This window comes from Peromyscus eremicus, chromosome 20, assembly GCF_949786415.1.
Source record: "Peromyscus eremicus chromosome 20, PerEre_H2_v1, whole genome shotgun sequence".
Lineage (NCBI taxonomy): Eukaryota > Metazoa > Chordata > Mammalia > Rodentia > Cricetidae > Peromyscus > Peromyscus eremicus.
Genome location: NC_081436.1, coordinates 11,811,155 through 11,833,137, shown reverse-complemented (window position 1 = coordinate 11,833,137; position 21,983 = coordinate 11,811,155). Strand labels below are relative to the sequence as shown.

General features: G+C 39.1%; 1 protein-coding gene across 1 annotated transcript in view; it reads left to right on the top strand.

The window, feature by feature from the left end:
• The window catches only part of Lrrk2 (leucine rich repeat kinase 2), a 138,750-nt gene that overhangs the window by 14,072 nt on the left and 102,695 nt on the right, over positions 1-21,983 (top strand). Inside the window, exons 6-13 of the mRNA XM_059247707.1 lie at positions 845-979; positions 7,788-7,919; positions 12,122-12,241; positions 12,619-12,761; positions 12,852-12,931; positions 14,396-14,502; positions 18,334-18,463; positions 20,721-20,845. Of these exons, the coding sequence (XP_059103690.1) occupies positions 845-979; positions 7,788-7,919; positions 12,122-12,241; positions 12,619-12,761; positions 12,852-12,931; positions 14,396-14,502; positions 18,334-18,463; positions 20,721-20,845 (972 nt within the window). The remainder of the gene's footprint in view (positions 1-844; positions 980-7,787; positions 7,920-12,121; positions 12,242-12,618; positions 12,762-12,851; positions 12,932-14,395; positions 14,503-18,333; positions 18,464-20,720; positions 20,846-21,983) is intronic.

Here is a 21,983-nt window from a genome sequence, read left to right as displayed (position 1 = left end):
GACAGAGTATTTTAAAGTCTAATCACTTACCATTTGCTGCAGTTAAGAGGTTTTGAACTGCTATGCTTAGCTGTGTCTCCCTTCAGCCATAAATCCCTAGCTTTTAAATACCAAAAATAGGGTCTGGAGAGATGGCAATTGCTGCTCCTGCAGAGGACCCAGGTTCAAGTCCAGCACCTATACAGTGTTTCTTGTAACCACCTGTGACTTCAGGTGATCCGACCACCTCTTCTGGCTTCCTTGGGTACTTCAGGCATGTGCTGTACATACTGACAAATAGGCACACACAATACAAATAATTTTTTAAAAAGTAAAATAGAAAACCTAGTCATAATCAGCAGGTCACTCTTATATTCATTTCTAATGAGTCATCTTCATTATCAGTAGCCCAAATCATAGTAGCTCATCCCAAAGGGTCATCTTTATTAGCAGTGGGTAAGACTCATAAGATGTTCACCCCAATGGACCATTGTTATCATCAACCATCAGAATCATAGAATATTCCTTCCAGTATATCACCTTTATTGTACTTGTTAGGTTGCTGTAGACTTCCCCCAAAGAAATTGTAAATATGTCTCTTTTTTTCCCCTGAGAATTATTGGGTTCCTGATAATTTCTCATTTTAGAAGATGATATAACCAGTTCAGAACAGAATCCTTCTAATTAAGTTTCAAACTGATTTCATGTTTTAAATTCCTCTGCCTTTGGGGCAGAGACACATTTTTTTTTTATTAAGTATATTGTCTTTGTGAATGCTTTGTACTTATAAATGCATTTTTTCAAGAGTTACAGTTTTTTGTCATCTTAAAGCATGTGAATGTGTTTTCTCTCCCCTTCTGTTTAGTCTCCGAGGAACACCTGATGGAGTTCGTTGAGAGCAAAGATTACATGGTGCTGCTGACCACACTCAGCAACTTCAAAGGGGACAAGGACATTGTGTTTCATGTGCTCTCCTGCTTGCATTCCCTGGCGGTTCCTTGTGAGTACCCTCTCTGCACGCTTTCTGATTTGCATGTGCAGAGCTACAATGCATCCTTTTTGGATTTGTGTGTGTGTGTGTGTGTGTGTTTGTGTGTGTAGTTCTGTGGATGCTAGACTGCTTCATTCACTGATTCATTTAATTAATTCATATTTGGATTGTGTGTGTGTGTGTGTGTGTGTGTGTGTGTGTGTGTGTGTGTGTAGTGTGAATTCTAATTGGTCTTAATAGTAAAAATCCAGAGTCAGATATAGGGGTAAATGCTGAAAGATCAGAGAGACAAAGGAGCAAGCCACAGCCACCACCTCTTACCCGGGCAACTCCTCAGCCTGAAAGAGACTGAGCTCCTGTCTCCTTCCACCTTATATTCCTCTCTCTGCCCAGCCATATCACTTCCTGTCTCTACCTCCCTAGTTCTGGGATTAAAGGCATGAGATCCCCAAGTGCTGGAATCAAAGACGTGTGTCACCACTGCCTGGCTCTGTTTCTCTTTTAGACTGGATCAGTCTTGTGTAGCCCAGGGTGGCCTTGAACTCACAGAGATCCCTTCTGCCTCTGCCTCCCAAGTGCTGGGATTAAAGGTGTGTGCCCCCTGCTGCCTGGCCTCTATGGCTAACTAGTGGCTTAGTTCCACACTCTAATCTTCAAGCAAGTTTTATTTGTTAGATCACAAACGAAATATCACCATACTTGTGGATGCTAAGCTTCTTTATTCACTGATTCATTTAATTAATTTATATTTATTCAGACTATGCTGCCTCCAGTTCTAGGCTTAGAGCATGGGAAACAGTAGTGGGAAGCATAAATGTATGCCTTGCCTCTTCTGAGTTCATGATACAGTAGGAAACACAGATATGATCCCAGGCAGGGCCAGGCATCCTAAGGCAAAATTCCTGTGGTTGTGAAAATACAGAGACCAAGGCCAGAGCTCTTGAAGAGTCTTGAACACTGAGAACTTAGCATCTAAGGAGGTGTGCAGTGGTATTGAATACAGGGAAATGTTTAGGGGCTGGACATTAGGAACATAATATGTGGTGTTGACTAGACCTATAGCTCAAGTCTGAAATCTCCACTACATTCAGGAGGCTGCATGCAAGGTCTGCCTGGACAACTTATAATGAGCATGTCTCAAAATAAAATAAAATAAAATAAAATAAAATAAAATAAAATAAAATAAAATAAAATAAAATAAGTACTAAAGATACAGTTCATTGGCCGACTGAGTGCTTGCGTTTCGTCAGGCTTTAAAGTGAATCCTCAGGACTGAAAAAACAAAACAAAAAAAGATGTGGAGCAGAGTGATGGAAAGCCACTCAGGAAACTCTGGTTTTATGAGCGTGTGCATATGTGTGTGTGTGTGTGTGTGTGTGTGTGTGTGTGTGTAAATGTGTATGTTCCTGTGTGAGTGTATATATGAATGTATGCATGCATGTATGCATGTGATTAGGTACATGTGTATGTGCATGAATGTATGTCAGTCTGTACTTTGTGAACATGTATGTGTGTGTATACATGTGTATGTTTGTGCATATGAGCTAGCATGGGTGAGTGTGCACATAAATGTGTGCATGTGGTGAGTGTATATGTGTGTGTACCTGTGTGTAAATGTGAATGCATGTGTGTGAGTGGGTACATGCATGTGTGCATGAGTGTGTTTACTGTGTGTACATGCATCTGTGTGTAAATGTGCATGAGTTTGTGCACATAAGCTTGTGTGTGTGTGTGTGTGTGTGTGTGTGTGTGTGTGTGTGTGTAAGTCTGTGTGTGTTTGCATGCAGAGGCATGCATATCTCTAAGTACCTGCAGGAATTTCTCTGATGGAGGCAGGGGAAGGACATGATAAGGGTAAGTGGGTGAGGGTGCAGACATGGTGTGAGGTTTTTTATCTTTCTTTCTTTTTTTTTGGTTCTTTGAAACAAAGTTTCCCTGGCTGTACTGGAACTCACTCTGTAGACCAGGCTGGCCTCGAACTCACAGAGAGATACGCCTGCCTCTGCCTCCTGAGTGCTGGGATTAAAGGCATGTGTTGTCAGCACTGCCTAGCAGTGTGAGGTTTTGAGTGGCCGAAATAACCATACAGTAGGTTTGAACTCTGTTTTGATTTTTGATTAGCATTTATTGATGCTTTGAAATTTAGCTACTTCATCAAAAAAGCAGAAATCAGAAGACATAATTTGCTGTAGACACTACCAGTGATTACCAATGGGCTGCAATATGCTTCAGATTCTGTCTTATAAGTGCACACTAGCACTTCACATTTCTCTGTGTGGCTTGAGCCAGATGTAAACATGCATTTAATAGTGTTTTCATCTTCATACACATAAAGTTCTTTTGTATTAAGTTAGTAATTTAGTGTGAAGAATATAAACTAATACTTGGTATATAATATATATTAGAAAACCATTAACACTGTGGTACAATGTGAACTTTCCATACATGTATATAATATATATATGTATTATGTTACATATAATACACATACTATGTAGATACAGTATACACACAATACCCATATGATGTACATGTATGCTTTCAGGTACAGCAGCTTGAGACTTCATTGCAGTAGGGTCAAAAAGCAAATGCTCTTGGGAAAAATTGCCTCTTTGATATGTTCATAAAAACATAGCATTTTCTTATCTACAGGAAATCAAGCATTCAACAGAGGATGGGGCTGAATACTAATTCTGAAGCAGAGTGCCATACTTTACATTTCTCTGACACATCATTGTCAGCAAGATGGCTGTTTTCTGCCTCACGCTTTTCCTGGGCTCTGTTCATTATTCATTTATTTTGGGCCGATTGCTTTTGGAATCCATTGTCTTCCACCCACTTATGACATAATCCCGTTAAAATGTGTTGATTCATAACACAAAGGTCAAAGCAAGCAGCAGTTAACAATGAGGAATCAAGAGGCTTTAACGCCAGTTCTACAGCAGAGGCATTTTATCAGGCCACTTCTTTTCATTCTTGCAAGTTTAAAAACTATTTTGGTGTTTTTACAATTCCATTTAAACACTAAAATGTATTGTTTTTTACAAATAGTTTTAGCTATGCTAGGACAAATCTTTGACGGACAGATGTTTTTCTGTTTGGCGAGTAGCTAATATTACACTCAGAAACAGAAGTGTCTCCCCCACAGCACAGGTTCACAGCAGCTTTCCCCCCCATGGCTCCTTTCTTTCCTCTCTGCTTGACTCATGCCAGCCCCTTGCTCATGTAGTTTGTCTTTGTATTTATCTGTCCTCCTCCAATCTGCCATCTCCAGGAAGTTCAAGATTTCTGCCTCTTTGCTGGCTCCTCCTCTAGGATGGAGGAAATAGATCCAAGTATATTTTCACTGTTCTAATGTATGACATAATCTTGAGGGTTTTTTTTCCCTTGGGTGAGGAAAAGGCATTGCAAAAACCATAATCAATGTTCAAACCAGGAAGTAGACCTCTGAGCTCATTTATTTGAAATATATACGACTGTTTTTTAGACTTGTACAAACCCCTCAATTTTTACTTTCTTTGTCTTAAATTATGTGTATAAAACATTTTTGCACACAATATATTTTGATCATATGGAATGTCACTGGGTATATGGACAACACTTGAGGATAGACCTCATGCCCAGTAAGTAGTATTTGGCCAACACAAAACAAATTCTATGCTTGTGGACTTTGTGTTTTGACATTTTTGGTCTTATTGGTCATTTGCTTTTTTTATTTTGCTTTTTGCTTTTATTAGGATTTTTTGAAAGAGAGAAGGAACATAAAGTTGGGTGGGTAGGAAGGTAGGGAGGTTCTGGCAGGAGTTGGGAGTTGGGGAAACATGATCAAAATATATTATATAAACCATAAAATTGACTATAGAGCATTTTATTAGTTAGTGATTGATGGATGAAGGCCCAGCCCATTGTGGGTAATGCCATCCCTTGGTTGCTGGTCCTGGGTTCTATAATAAAGCAGACTGAGCAAGCCATGATGAGCAAGCCAGTAAGCAGGACTCCCCAATGGCCTCTGCATCAGCTCCTGCCTCCAGGTTCCATCCCTTCTTGAGTTCCTGTCCTGACTTCCTTCATTTATGGACTATGATATGGAGGTGTAAGACAAATAAATCATTTTTTTCTCCAACTTGCTTTTGGTCATGATGTTTAGTCATAGCAATGATATTCATAAGTAGGACTGACTGAGTGCTTCAAAGTCACTCTCTGTGCATTGTTTAATTGTAGGTCTCTGTGATAATAATCTTGTACTACAACAAGAAGAAGCTTCTCTGATAAGTGTTGAATGAGACATTGAGCTATGGGTATAGCAGTATGTCATTAGGAATCATTTTGTTGCTATGTTTCATAGCAGAATAATAGTATTAGGTTTGCTCTTAGGCCCACAATCTATCTAATCTGAGATTCTTGGCCTCTTTAGCAGTGTCAGGTATGGGTTTAATCTCAAGGAGTGGGTCTGAAATCTAATTTTTAAACAAAGTGATTGGTTACTCTCATAACATTTATGCCACTATTGCATGAGTACATTATGCTGATAGGTCACTGTAGGTTGCAGGGTTTGTAGTTGGGTAATGTTGATGGTTATCTTTTTCCTCTGGTAGCATGCAGAGGAGTGCCTTCTAGTACCATGAATGCCTGTCAGTAGAGATAAAGCTTCTAGTTAAGAACTTTCTCAACTTCTCCATGTTAGACGATGTAAGTAAGTGTTGTATTCAGCAACAGGGCCTTACCATCAGGTTGTAGAAAGCAACTGATAACCTTGACAACAGCCTATGATGTCTGGGGGGAATTCTATGAGACCCTTTGGTCAATGACTATATGTAACCCATTTCTGGCACTGGAGGTTTTACTTCTTGGCAATAAGATACTTAGTTGAGGCACTGTCTCACCTATTATTTGGCAATTCCATTTAGATTCTCTTCATATATATGGAAGATTCTATAGTATGTTTCCTTATGATTTTTCAAATGGCATTTTAGTGTTAATTGTCCTTTCTGTAGTCTCTGTTTTACCTTTCTCTCCCATCCCTTCCCTACTTAACTTTCCATTTTAGTTTCTACTTTATTACCACATGACACTATATTATATTTTTCCTTGCTTGAAGAACTACTTCTCCCCAGTAGTTCCTTTCTAGTTACCTAATCTCCTATTCCAATTATAACACACATATCAAAAGCTTGAAAGTTAAAAAGCTACATATAAGAGAAAACATGCAGTATTTGTCTTTTTTTGGGAGGTTTGAGTTACCTCACTGAGGATGGTTTATTCTAGATCCATCCATTTGCCTGAGACTTTCATAATTTCAGTTTCTAAAGAGCTGAATAATAATCCATTGTGTAGGTGTACTACGTTTTCATTATCCATTCATCAGTTGATGGACATCTAGGATATTTCTAGTATCTGGCTATTGTGAATAGAGCAGCAATGAACATGGATGAGCAAGTATTTCTGTAGTAGGATTTCACAATCCTTTGGGTGTATACCCAAGGGTGATATAGCTGGATCTTGTGGTAGATTTATTTTTAGCTCTTTGAGGAGCTACCACACTGCTTTCCATAGTGACCATGCAAGTTTGCACTTCTACCAGCAATGAACAGATGTTCCCCCTACCCATATCTTTGCAAGGTTGTAGTGTCATTTGTTTTATTGATCATAGCCATTCTGACTTGGATAAGATTGAATCTCAAAATAATTTTACTTTGTATTTCTATGATGACTAAGGATGTTTAATATTTCTTTAAGTGTTTCTTGGCCATTTGTGTTTAATCTTTTGAAAACTCTGCATAGTTTTGTACCCCATTTTTAAATTGGCTTGTTCCTTTGTTGTTCATGATTTTTCTTAGTTCTTCATATATTTTAGTTATTAACCCTCTGTTGCATGTATAATCAGTAAAGATCATTCCCCATTCTTTGCCCTGTCACTTTGTCCAAATGATGGTGTTCGTTGCCATACAGATTTTCAGTTTCATGAGGTCCCATTTATTAATTGTTCTTAGTTCCTATAATTCTGTTCAAAAAGTCATTTCCTATACCAATGAGTTCAGGACTATTTACTATTTTCTCTTCTATCAGATTGAAGATATCTAGTCTTATGTTCAAATCTTGATCCATTTTGTGTTGATTTTGGGTGGGATGATCCATAGGGATTTGTGTTCATTCTTTTATATGCAACCACCAGTTTTATTTTCACTATTTGTTAAAAATGCCATATTTTTTCCAGTGTGCATTTTTGGCTTCTTCATCGAAAATCGGGTATCTCTCTGTGTGTGGACTTATATCTGGGTCCTGAACTCAATTCCATTGATCATTTCAGTTTTTATGCTAATACTAATACCATGCTGTTTTTATTATTATAGCTCTGTAATAAATTTGAAATCGGGGATGGTGTTATCTCCAGTAGTTCTTTTATTATTAGGGATTGGTGTCTATTCTGCTTTTTTGCGTGTTTCCGTGTGATGTTAAAGATCATTCTTTCAATTTTTGTAAATAATTGTGTTGGAATTTTGATGGTAATTACACTGAATCTATAGATTGCTTTTGGTAAAATGGTAGGTTAATTCCCAAAATATTAATACTACAGATACTTTAAAATTTTAAAACAAGGAACCAAATGAAAATAATTTATAGTTACACCAAAGCTCAATTCTACATCCTGTTGTGTTAGCAACTAACAACATGCAATCTTTATAGCTATTTGATAGATGTGCTATTTGCATATGGATCTGTACCCATTACACAGATCTATGCAATACTCATTTGTATGCATATTTGAAAGAAGAAACTTATTCCTTTGTAGTAATTATGATTCTTTTTTTAAATTTAGGCAACAATGTTGAAGTCCTCATGAGTGGGAATGTCAGGTGTTACAATATTGTGGTGGAAGCTATGAAAGCATTCCCTGCCAATGAAAAAATTCAAGAAGTGAGCTGTTCCTTGCTTCATAGGCTTACCTTAGGTGAGTTATAATTCACATATAATTTTTTTATCACAAGCTATATTATGTATATGCATGTAGCTTCCATGTATTCTATTCTAATGAGTAAGTAGCATCTTGATAAACACTGGGTAGAAATATTGTGAAGTAGCAAATGGTTATGAAAGGAACACAAAATATATACAGGTGGTATTAATGAGAACTCTGCATTTATTTTCTGAAGTCATCTCCAGGAGAGCTTCTTTGTTGGGCTATGTTTAAACTACGGTGGCTAACCATAAAGGAGTAAGTATAAATTATGTGGAACACGTGAAGCAGAAAACCAAAAAAGATCTTATCGCCCAACATAAGAGTTTGTGTATTACCAGAGCTAGAAAATGTTTCCTGTCCTCAAAAGTTTATATATAAATGATATATTATAATATATAAATATATGGTTTATATATCATAATATATAAATATATAATATATATAAATCACATATTTAACTCTATATGTATACACACACACACACACACACACACACACACACACACACACACACATATATATATATATACACACACATATATTCTATGTGACAGGCTATACCGCTTTGGATATACACTCCATAGAATCCAATCAGTGCTCTCTAGAGACCCTGTATATCTATGTTGGATGTGATTCTATCATAGAAGTCAGACTGTGGCATCATCTTGGGAACCCATTAAAATACGTAATGAGGATATGAGTTTGCTGATGGTTTTCTGTTGCCTTGGTTTATTTGACTTTTCTGGATCAGCATTCTATGATGCTCTCTGAGATCTGGTATCTGAAACACTAAGTCAAGTGCCCACTCATTCTTCTTCTTAGGTCTTTTTTTTTTTTTGGTTTTTCGAGACAGGGTTTCTCTGTGTAGCTTTGCGCCTTTCCTGGGACTCACTTGGTAGCCCAGGCTGGCCTCGAACTCACAGAGATCTGCCTGCCTCTGCCTCCCGAGTGCTGGGATTAAAGGTGTGTGCCACCACCGCCCGGCCCTCTTCTTAGGTCTTATGTCTGGGCTTTGCATTGGCTTGTTACTATTCCATACACATTTGAGAATTAACTTTTCCAGTTTAAAACTATAATGGAATCTGTACAGAAATGACACAAGGATACAGATCATTTTAGGAAGAACTGACATCTCCCTAGTATCATTTCTTTTGTACAGTCTATTCAGATTTTACCTATCTTCACTATTTATTTTAGGTGCTTAATTTTCATTATAATTGTAATTGGCATCTGTTTTGAAATTATGTCTCTGAACTGTGCCTGCGTGAGGAAATGAAAATGATTTTGTCTGTCTTTTTTTTTTAAATTCTGACAACATTTTTGGACATATATGCAGGTTATGTAAGTTAATGGTTTGTAAACTGTGGCACTCTGTGTCCGTCCATCCCACTCATTATGTCCGTTACTTCTCTGCCTGCCTTCTTGCCTGACCCAGAATCACCAGGACAATGCTGAATGGGAGCAGTGTTTGGCACTATCCTTGTCCTCTTCCTGATTTTAGGGATAAAACTTTGAATAGTCTCTCATCCAGAATAATGAGTGTCATGTGATTTTCATAGTGACAAAATCAGCTTGTTTTATGACATTTTTTTTAATCAAGTTAGGAACATTCTTCTGTTTCTTGCTTACTTCTACTTTTACATCTGTCCCTTTTTAATGAAAAAAATCACAAATGAGCATTGAATTTTATTAAATACCAAACAATGCATGCGAAGATTTTTCTCCTTTTCTTTTGGTATTATGGAATTAAATCTATAGATTTTTCAAACAATAAGCCATTATTCCCAGGACAAATTTAATTTAGTGATTAATTTTAAAAATGTTTCTGATAAGTCTCTTATTTTTGGACCTACCAGGTAACGTTGATTGCATTTTTTGGTTTGCTTTTATTTTCCACCCCATATCTGGTATCTCTAGTCTGTGAGGCCCGTGGACATCTTGGCTTCCATGCTTATAGACTGGCATTCCCCAGGGCTCATTTGCTCATATTTCTGTGAATGTATCCTCCGTGGAGCTCAAGATCTGAGCATCCTAAAGCCTTGCATTGCAGATGCCTCTCTGTCAACATTTGTCAGGAGTCAGAGCACAGGAGTGACAAGGAGCGCTTTATGCTGTGAAGGTTCAGACCTTTGCCTTGGAGAGAGTTCAGAAGTCATGCTTTCCCACCTGCTCTACCTGTAGACTCACTTGCTCTCACATTGCAGCTCTTGTGGCGCCCCTGATGACATCACCACCTTGGGGATTGTTCTCAAGATCTTTGTGATCAGCATAATGAACTAAAGGGCAACTAAATGATAGGGCAGATAAGGTAGCATATTAACTGTTGGAGACTGGCTCTGATAGCCTTTCTCCTAAAGAACCATCAGCAACATTTTACACAAGTTTAGGCTACTGTCATAGAGATTTAGCTTTTCATCACTCTAACTTTGAGAAGGATCATTCAGCCGTTAAAAAAAAAAAAAAAAAACCTTATTTTTATGGTTTCATCATACAAAGTTGTGTTTTCATTGTCCACCCATCACCATTATGTCCCCTGTGTAATTTAGAAATTGGTTTAACTTTTAGGAGAACTCCTTGATAGATCCAGTTAAAATGAGTTTCTAAAACTTGAGTTATATTCTCGTATACAGCAATTGGTTGATTTCTTTCCTTTATGACCAATTATTTAAAATTCTATGTTTAGAATGTTAGATATGATTGTGCAATCATGTTTGCACCTTACTTTCACAGGTCCCAAAGTAATTTCATAGACATATATGTTTATTAAATATAAACTTTTGATTCGTGGCTTGCTCTTGGATGGCGGAGTATTGTTATCACCACCACATTTCCATTAGGGTCTCTGTCTCAGCGATGTGTGTCTCATTCTGGATCATGTAGCCAAGGAAGGGGAAAGTTAGGCTTTGAATGCAGATTTGTGCATCGTTCTTTGGTTATGAGAGGCTGGGGAGGGGAGGAGACAGTGGAGGAGTCTGTCAGTTGGCACTGAGCCCTGGTTAAGAAGTGTAGGGTTTATATGAGCGAGAATTGTTGAGATCAAGGTTGGATAAAGCACAGGGACAAATAGCCAAACGAATGGAAACGCATGAACTATGAACCAATGGCTGAGGGGTCACCAACTGGATCAGGCCCTCTGAATGGGTGAGACAGTTGATTGGCTTGATCTGTTCGGGAGGCATCCAGGCAGTGGGACCGGGTCCTGTGCTCATTGCATGAGTTGGCTGTTTGAAACCTGGGGCCTATGCAGGATCGCTTGGCTCGGCCTGGGAGGAGGGGACTGGACCTACCTGGACTGAGTCTACCAGGTTGATCTCAGTCTGTGGGGAAGGCTTTGCCCTGGAGGAGATTGGAATGGGGGGCGGGCCGGGGGGAAGGTGAGGGAGGCGGGAGGGGGGAGAACAAGGGAATCTGTGGCTGATATGTAGAACTGAATTGTATTGCAAAATAAAAATTAAGAAATAAAAAAAAAGTGTAAGCTCTGTGCTGTGTTGTTGTACAGTGGGATGAGTTAGACAGGGATCGTTAATGTGCTTTTCACATCAAGGAACTAGAAGAAAGGAGTGTGGGCTTCATTGCTTGGAGACCATTAATGTGATGAGATAGGATGGACATTTGCCCTGATTTAAGCATTGTATTACATCAAAACAGCAAATAGTAACCCAGAGGTGTCTACGGTTTATTTTGGGCTTCAGTCTCAGTTAAAAAATATATATTAAAAAGAATTTACCTTAAATTGAAAATAAAAATATAACAAAGCAGCCAAGCATTTCCAGTGAAACATAGTGGTCACATGCTGGCCTGTGCCTTTGTATGGTGAGATGTTTGTTGGTTGCATTTCAAGAACGACACAGTTGTATAAGCTGGCTGATCCTGAGAACATTGTGATGACTCACAATATTATAGTGCCACATATAAGAGATGCCCACTCCTCACCATGGTGTGAGGAGTCAGAGCTGACTTAAGCACACGCTTCTTTGGTCTTATTATCTAATAAGGCAGACAACTGTAGGAATCAAAGTTTCAAAAAGTCACTTTGATTTAATGTATGCCATTTTGTCAAAAAGATTGACTTACTGACTTACTATACGCTGTTATGCCGTTAGATTGATTTATTGATTTAAACACTGCTATGTAAGTAAATGCCTTTTAAGTTGTATGGGTGAGAGCTTACCTAATGTCTCACTTAACTTTAGGTAATTTCTACAACATCCTGGTGTTAAACGAAGTACATGTCTTTGTGGTGAAAGCTGTCCAGCGGTATCCAGAGAATGCAGCCTTACAGATCTCTGCCCTCGGCTGTCTAGCACTCCTCAGTAAGTCACTTTACTAATCGGGAATCCCTTTTCTCTTTTTAAGTGCTGAGTATTAAATCAGAGCTTCCTTCCTGCCAGTTAAGGATGCTCTCATGGCACCAAGTATGGGCATCCATGTTCATGTGGGGTGTCATGAACCCCACTTCAGATGACCCTACTTTAGTTGGTTGGGGTGGTGGGTACCCACATCATCTAGTTGTGAGACAGCAGAGTTATGTCATATGTAAAATATTAAAAATTGATTCATGATTAGCCAAGGCAGTTGGTAAAGAACATTCTGTTGAGAACATTCAAATGCTGCTCTTGGGCTTGGCCATTCAAGCTGTTGGTAATAATACACATGTATAAGACATACATACTTATTTTTTTTTTAAAAGCTGAGACCATCTTCTTAAACCAAGACTTGGAGGAAAGAAGTGAGCCTCAGGAGAGCAATGATGAGGAGGACACTGAGAAGCTATTCTGGTTGGAACCCTGCTATAAAGCCCTGATGCGCCATCGGAAGAACAAACATGTACAGGTCAGACATGGAGCTACTGCCCTGATTTTAAAAACAGGCTTTCCCATCATTTCTGTTTTGATACATTTTTCTTCTTCCTTCCTGATCTAGGAGGCTGCATGCTGGGCACTAAATAATCTCCTTATGTACCAGAACAGTTTACATGAGAAGATTGGAGACGAAGATGGCCAGTCAGTACTTCTATTTGATGTTATAGAAAACCTGGGTTCTGTTTCAGCCAGGGCATAGAAACTGGCGTTGATAGTTTTTCATGTCAGCATTTAGGCACTACCATTGCTGCATGTTAGTGGTGGGTATATAATTTAGTCTAGTTTTCCCACAAGACAGGGTCTTACAGTGTAGCCCATGCTGGAACCACAGGCCTGTGCATTCATGCCTGGTGAGGTGCACAGCATTTTAATCTCCACGGAGGTGTAGAGCACTTTAATTTCTCCTGGGGGATTTGGAATCATGAATCATTCAATTGTGTGTGAATCCTGGAGAATGAGTCCCTCAGTTTTCTGCCTGACCAGGTACAAATGCATGTTAATTCATGCCATCTGAGCACACTCCCAGAGCCACTGGGGTTCTGTGCCACCCACCAGCAGGTTGTCTGTGTCAAGTTAGAAACCTCCCCTGCAGGCCCCATCTGACACAGCAGTGTGGACCTGTCTCCTGAGAGGCCCATTTGCATCATGGCCCGCTGCTGGAAAAGAGAGAATTAATGAAGCAGATGCTACTTCAACATCTGGAGAAGAGATAGTGACTCCTTTGAAAACTGATACATCAGAATCCGGAGCTTTCTGGTCAGGCAGATTCAGGCCATGATTTATACATCTTAATCCACAGCACACATAGTCCTCAGCACTCTGGAGATCTTTCCAGTACATACATTAGAAAAAAAAAAACATTCATTTTCTCTGTTTTTTAGATCTGCTCTGTTTCTTCACTGCATTTATTTCCCCCTTTCTTTCCATTACCTTCATTTCCTCATTTCATATTTTTCTTCCTAGCACCTCATGTTTTTTTTTTTTAAAGATTGCCTTCTGCTAGTTTATTGTTCCTCTGCCAATCCCTTCCCTCATCCTGCTTTGTGACTGACACTCTCACTGTGCGCTTTAATTCTTTTCTTTATATGTTGTGTACCTACTATATTAAAAAATGTATGGCATTTATAAGGCTCGCATGAATCATGGTTTGGTTGTCACATTGTTGTGCATTTTTATTTATTCACAGTAAAAGTGTAGTCCAAAATACTAAATGGAAAACTCCAGAAGGAAGCAATGCCTATAGTTTACTTTTTTGCCCTGCTCTGAGAAGCAGGAGGAAAGCCTGTGCTGTTTGAGCCACCTCTCCTGGGATGTAACCTACCTCTGTCCACCCTGTGTCGTTCCGTAGCTGTCTGCCTACCCCTAGTTATATGTCTACAAAGCTTGCGTCCTCTGTATGGCTTACAGGCTTCTGAAGACACAGAAACCTGAGTGTTTGATACACTTGAATCTAACATTTACATATAGGGTTGTTCAACTTATGCTTCTATTGTAAGTGGAGGTGGGATACAGCTCAGCTGCCACGCCTGCACTGTTAGAGTTCCTAGTCAGGGTGAGCACTGGAGATGGAAACTGCAAACTGAGATGTGGTTGGCTTTTTGAAAGGTTCCCCGCACACAGGGAAGTGATGCTGTCCATGCTGATGCATTCTTCTTCCAAAGATGTCTTCCAAGCAGCTTCGCACGCACTGTCCACTCTCTTGGAACAGAATGGTAAGGGGGAAACTGTGACTCTTAATACAGAGAAACAATTTGTGCGTTTTTTTTTTATAAAATCTATAAATTCTGAAAATTTTAAATATGTAGATGTAGCCAGCTGAAGTATGTATGTTGCTATATAAAGGATAAAGAATAAACACTTTTAGATATGTATTCTTCAGGACTTCTACAATGTACCCATGACATACATGCTACATATTTGCAGGAATTGTAATATTTATCCATTTTAAAGACATTTTATATTTTCATCCTTTTATTAATAAATGTATTTGTTATTATTCTCATTGCCATTTTAATAGCTTGTAGCTTTCATATATCTGTATTATGTACATATATAACACATATATAAACATTTATATATATATATATATATATATATATATATATATATATATATATATATATATATATATGGAACCAGTTTCTGTTGATTGACGTTTAGCTTATATACTATGAGAATTTTTGGAACTATTATAGGGCCTTTTTTACCTCTAAAAACAATTGCCCCCATTTTACACTAGATATTTATTCATATTATATTCTTAAATAAACTTTACAGGGGTGTGACTATTTGATGGAGATATTCACCATTCAAAAACTAGTAAAAATTATCTAGAACGAAATGTTTATAGTTACAATTTTTTTCTTGAAAATGGTCATTTATGTATAATCCTTTTGAGTATTATATTGTGCATACTTACAGAGAGGAAGTGGCTCATTCACTTTGGAAAGGATGCTTAAGCTTTAAGGTCCTGGCTCAAACTGCTTCAGATTCCTGACCCCATAAACAGGAAACTTTGCCAGGGAAATTCATTTGTCATCAGGCAGTAGGACTTGGCAGCTCTTACAGGATATTTTTAGGCAATGAAACAGAAAAAATAATATGAAAGATTAATCTGAGACACAGTAGTGTGAGTACCAGATTTTCACAGCAGAGCCAGGCAAGTGAAAAACACAGATACAACGTCCGTGTGCTGCTCCTGTTAACATTTAGGTCAAGTCAAGAGGGCAAAAGTCTCCTTTATATTTTCTAGGTTCTCACCTATCTCTCTGGCAGCATTTTAATAAAAGGAGAGAGTAATCAAATGTATCACATACATGCGTGAAATTGTTAGAGAACAAAATTAATTATTTAAAAATGAATCTGGCACATTACACAAAGGCTTGGAGTAGCCATGTCCTGAGTGATGACAGGGCCCCTCCCAGGACTGAGTCATCGAGGGAGGTTCCCATGCAGCTCTGGAGGTCTGGGCAGGGATTACATTGAAGCCACTACGCATTGTATACAGTGCCCCAGAGGAGGCAAAACTTGCCACCAAGCAGCAGCAGTGTGATGGGCTGCCATTCTTAACAATTTGGAAACTCTGTTAGGTCCTACACTCAGTCATTAAGATTTTGTGACTTGGGGTTGCTTTGGTTATGGCCTCTGAGGGGCAGTGACCTTGTGAGTCAGCTTGGCATCTGTTTGGAATCAGTTCCTGCCCATTAGTTCCCCACTCCTTTGCTCCAGGCCACCTGCTAGATGGGCTGTTCTTAGATGCCCTTGCACAGCCTGGGATTTCTAATGTAATAGAGGAGAAAAATCTGGAGCAGCCTCCTTGCTCGGATCCACCACCAAATTCATACTGCAAGCCACTTGGGACAGTGAATGTGAAGGCTGAAGGGATAGGACGGGTCGGTCCCCCCTCCTCCTCACCTCCAGCAGGATTGGATTGATATACAGAACTGGGATCTTAGACAGGAATAGTGACACAGGTCTACAATCCCAGCACTCAGGAAGCTAAGGCAGGAGGATTGTGTATTCAGGGCCAACCTGGGCTAATGTATCTCAAAGAAAAAGAAAAGGAGAAGAGGAAGAAGTAGGAAGAGGGAGTAGAGAGGAAAAACTCGGATCTTGGAACCATGGAGATTTGAAGGTGTAGGCTCAGACGTCTTTTGTGATGACTTCCTCATTTAATTAATCAGCTAAATTAATGTAGTTACTATGTACTGAGCTTATATCATGTACTAGAGACTGGACAATCTAGGCTTGTGTGGTGTGCCAATTAAATAAAATTCTAGGCTTATGGGTTAAACTCTAATGCAGAAGGTGGACACAAAGACTAAAGAATATGGTACTTGATTAGCTAAGACAAAAAATTAAGCTGGGAAGGAGGATTTGATATTAGGAATCAGAAGAAATAAAAGTTGAATGTGCAATCAGTAAAGGTAACTACTGTAGGAGATTACATTTTGCGATTTGCCTTTGAAAGCAGATAATTTTCTGCTAAAATGGAGTAGATTAAGGTCAGGAATCTTTTGCAAGGAATGGGAAAACATGAAATTGTTTTGTACACTCTGCAGGGACTTCATGATGCCCACTCTTCTCCCAGCCAGGTTTGCCATTTTTGAGTTACACATTGCCTTGCTGGGATTCTGAAAATGTGCTCTGTGGGGACTAGCAGTATTACATAGAAACTCTAAAAATCTCTGAGTTCTACACAGACCAACCCAAGCATAAGCTCTGGAGTTGGTATCCAATAATCTGTGTTTGAACAAGCCTTTCTGGGAAGTATAATACACACTGGTGTTTCTCCTTGGTTAGAATATAGACACTGTGGAAAAAATATGAAAACTCATTACCATATTTTAATGTGTGATGCTCTGGATACCTTGGAATGTGTGACTTCTCAGGTTTTAGTTTTATTTTAAAATGTGTTTCTTCTTGTATTTTGTTCTACCTTTTTTTTTTTTTTTGGAGGTTGACAACACAATTTGTTTTTTCTTTTTTTGAGATAATAGTCTCACTATTTAGTCCAGATTGGACTTGAACTTATTATGTGGCCCAGGTTATTCTCAAACTCTTGATCCTTCTGTCTCAGGCCCCTAAGTGATGAGATTGTAGGAATATACCATGCCTGGATGACAAGGCTTTTTAAAACCAGAGCTCAAGTTAGAACCATCTGAAGTTTCCCCTTTTTGTCATTTTGAAAAAATGTTAGATTTTGGTCTGTAATGTTGGAATTGATGTTTCTGTGAAAGCTTCAAGACAATACAAAATACTTCAAGGCACTGGGCTTGAGTTTAGTGAAGGACTTCACTGCAAAGAAAGGGTTACTAAGTGACAGTTTCCCTGCAATGTAGGTTTTCTGTACACATGCTGTAAAACCAGCTCTCAAGACAACTGTGTTGTTCACTAAACTTAGGAGTTATTCTGTGAAAGCCATCTGCGTGATCAATACCATCTACCATTGGGTGCATGATGGGATCCATGAAAATGACATATGTAGTCTATTGCAGGAAATGTACAAAGTAGTTGAGGCATTCCAGACCAGGCCATTCCCCAACTCCCATCACCAGCAAGTTCTGGCCACTGGCTCCACATACCTGTAGCCCTTCTCCTCAGGCCTGTCCCTGACTCCCATCACCAATGGAGGGATGGCCTGTATCTCTGCATACAGAGTGTCTCTAGTCCACACTGATGTCTAACCTACTTATGAATCTTAGCTCTATATAAGTCTAGTCATTTGTGAAGTTTAAAGATTAGTAGGACATTTAATTTTCATTCTCATCGTGGAGAATGTTGTTTATATACATTTCCTTACAAAACACTTCTTTCTTATGGGCTCTAATACACTAATTACATTAATACCAGTCTACTGTGTAAATAAAAAATTAAATAGAAACTTCAATAAAGAATTAATAAATATGGAAAACAGAGAATGACATATTTGTTAAGAAATAGGCAGCTATTAATGTTCTTTAAGTAGCTAATGAAATATGTTATATGTGTTTTTGCAAATGTTTGCTTCCATTTCTATAAGTAATTTGAAAAACACTTTATAGTTAATTTCAGGAAAATCCTGCTGGCAAAAGGAGTGTACCTGAATGTCTTAGAATTGATGCAGAAGCATGCCCATGTTCCCGAGGTGGCAGAGAGTGGCTGCAAGATGCTGAGTCATCTGTTTGAAGGAAGGTACTTCACGTTCATGAGCATACACACACATATACACACACACACACACACACACACACACACACACACTTATTTTGTCTAAGCATTAAAAAGATTGGCAAAGACTGCAGAAATATGGTGAAGGTTTGCTTCTGTGCTTCATGCATGGTGTTAACTGTTTTTGAAAATGATAATTATGCAGCAAAACTGACAACAGCTTTTCAAATCTCTGTATAAATGTGAATATACAAAACTACAAAAACATGCATTTTGCAATTATTGCTTGTCAGCATTAAGGCAGTATTTATTTATCACTATTTATTACCTATCACCATTCTTTTGTTTGAATTAACTCTGGCTTCTCTGCTTCCTCTCATTCCTTTCCCAATGACACTTGTCGTCACATTCAGTTCAAGACCAGCCTTGTTGATACTGTGTTTCTGGTTAGCAGCACAACAGAGGCCAGATATTATTATCTGTGGTAGAAAGTAGCAGGAGGGGACCAGAGGCTTACAAAACCTTAGAAAAATTGAATTCCAGGCAGATGTCCCCACCAGCATCAGTATATGCTTAGTATATTTTCCTCATTCTATAGAGTCAAAAATGTATGATATATGTGGCATTGTTGGATTGATTTTTAAATTGAAAGCAGCCACATAGAAAACATAAGAGTAAACATCATCCAGTGTACAGGTGCTGCAGCTGAGATGGATTTGATGTCTCAGATTGTTGTTGGGCACTATTCCTAGGGAGAAATAAACAAACATCTGCTCATTCTAGATAGGAACTCTACAGCAGACCAAGTTAGAATACCACCGAAGTCTAACTTGGTGAACTGATGTGTTTTATTGGGGTTACTCATTAGAATACGGGTGAGGGGTTACTTACTGGAGTAGAAATGACTCAAAGACAACTGCACCACCAAAGCCCACCCCAGCAAGGGTGACAGTTCAAGAAATCTGGAGCACACTGCATGGCCTGCAGGCAGCTTAACACATTGAGGACTGTCCTATCCAAGTGACTCAGTTGATCTAAACCTCTTCCAGGCAGCTAGTCTAGTCTGAGAGTCCTCTGGGCAGCTCAGCTGGTGTCCCATCTCTTTCAGGCATCCTGGCTGCTCTGAGAGAGTTGTTCAGCAGTCCTTACAGCTTATACAGGCTTGGGGATGGAGGAGCCTCACGAATGTGGTCCAGTTTCAGGGTTCCTGAAGCTTTCTTAATGAGCTTTCCTTCAGGGTGGGATGTTTTTACTTCTTCTTAGAACATACAGTGTCACAACACACTTCCTTCTAGATGGAGGTTTTATCTAAGGGGAAGTTGAATGGCTTTATTGCTAATATATGAGCCAAGTATTGAATTGATAAACTTCAGGATTCCTCTAAAAAATTAAAATAAAATGTTTAAATAAAGGTTTCAGAAGATATGAGTTTATGACAGAAGAATTAAATAAATTCATTTTCTTCCATGAAGGATTAGGACAATGCCCAGTGTATTTTAAGTTGTCAATAAATTCTAGCTGTTGGCAATAGTGTTATTATATGTGCATAACATACATTGTGCACAACACATCTACAGACTTGTAAAGAGTGGAGTTACACTATCCTTAACACAAGCCCAGCTAATCTCTCCTTATATAACACATCTGTCACATCTCTCTTCTTTAAACATGGCTTTTAAAAACCTGGTTGAAATGTTTAAGTGTTGCTTTTGATGGTGCTGGAAGTGTGTCAACAAGCTTCAGTTCACAAGGCACTATGTGAGGCACACAGCCACGCTGCCTTCCAGAGTGGCGTATTTGCTCACCTGGGTACGAAGAGAGGCACGCATGCCTGGGAGAAGCCACGAGTTTAATGTAAACTGATGAATTATGTGTAACAAGCCCGGTGAAGCACTTTGCTATGATGCAGGGGTCCTGGCATTGGCTTTGCTTCTTTCTAGCTAAAGGATTTTGGTAATTCCTCCTTCAAACAGGTTCTTCCTCTGGAAAATGGCAATGTGACCCCTGTCTTTCAGGGCTGTTGCCAGTGATCCACATACTGATCAGAAGAAAGGTGCTTTTTTCATAAAACTTAATCACAAGAATCCCGAATTCTAATTCTTGAGGTCAGAATTTAAACGCTTGAAATTTTGGTTGAGTTCAAAGGCATTTATATGTACTTCTTATAGCTTTTCCTGGTGAAATGCATCAGATCTGTTTCCACTCATTTGCTTCCGTTCGTGTTCGTACAAATGAACCAGATTGTACTTTTTAAAATAAACACATCAATTTTCGTTCCTAGTAACGCCTCCCTGGATACAATGGCAGCAGTGGTCCCTAGAATAATAACAGTGATGAAAACCCACGAGACGTCTCTGTCAGTGCAGCTGGAGGCGTTGCGAGCTATTCTGCATTTTGTAGTGCCAGGTGAGTCGCGGAACCGATTGTCTGCAGAGACCGCTATTTAAATGGAGTTTTGCGTTTTTTGTGAAACATTGGTTTTCTCGGCAAGGCTTAAAGAACTGGATTCTGATAACCCCTGGCAGGCCTTTCTTCCAAACTTTCCAGAAGTAAAATTCACGAGAAAGGGTGATGTAGATGAGTCACTGAGATTAACTTGTAAGAAAACTTCATAAGAATATTTAATCATTAATTTACATAAGAAATAAACAGTGTAAAAAGTGGGCCTTCTGTCTCTAAGGACAATTTGTCTCTGATGTTTCTTTGCTGTTTCTCTTGCCGTCAGCCAAGTTTAAGTCCAAGCTAACATGGATTACTCTCTTTCATCCCCCTCTTATGCCTTATTCCCAGCCTTTGATTGCATGGGTAAGTTAGCTTTGCTCTGGCACAGCCACGTGATCCTTACTCATTAACTTCAATGACCTCCTTCCGTCAGTCACCAGCCTTATTGCTTGCTGTCACCTTGCTTGTCCTTCAGTTCCCACTGGAGCACCTGCCCCCACGTTCTTTCAACACATGGTCATTACATCCCTCCTGTTCTGAACACGGCCATGTTCTAATGGGTTGAACAATAGGTGAAAGGACAGCAAGACTGGGGTTACAGGACTTCCGTAGACAGACAGACACTTAATTACCACCTAGTGGGAAGGTCTGCTATAGACAAATGGAGGGCAGATAGGAGAATAGTGATGGACCTACTGTCTTCAAAGGAGTATGTAGGTCAGAGATTTGAGGTCTACAATTGAATGGCTAGTCAAAGGCCAAGGATGGCTTTTTAGGCAGAAGCAACACATACACATAGTCTGGAGTAACCAAAGGCAACAGGGGAGGATATGGCCACGAGTGTGGGAGGGTAGATGGAGATATAAAGTGAAGGACCTTAAATGCAATGCTGTGTGCTTGTGCTTTTCCATGGAAGGCAATTAAAGCTTATTAAAGGCTCTAAAAATTTCTAAACAATTGTTGATTACCGTACTGAATTATATTATTGTTTGTCAAACCTTAGATAAAAGCTTTGGAAAAATATATCCTTCCTCACCCCCCAGTCTAATGTAATTGTGTTTATGAAGCGTTTGGGGAAGAAAACTGAAGTTGCACAATAAAA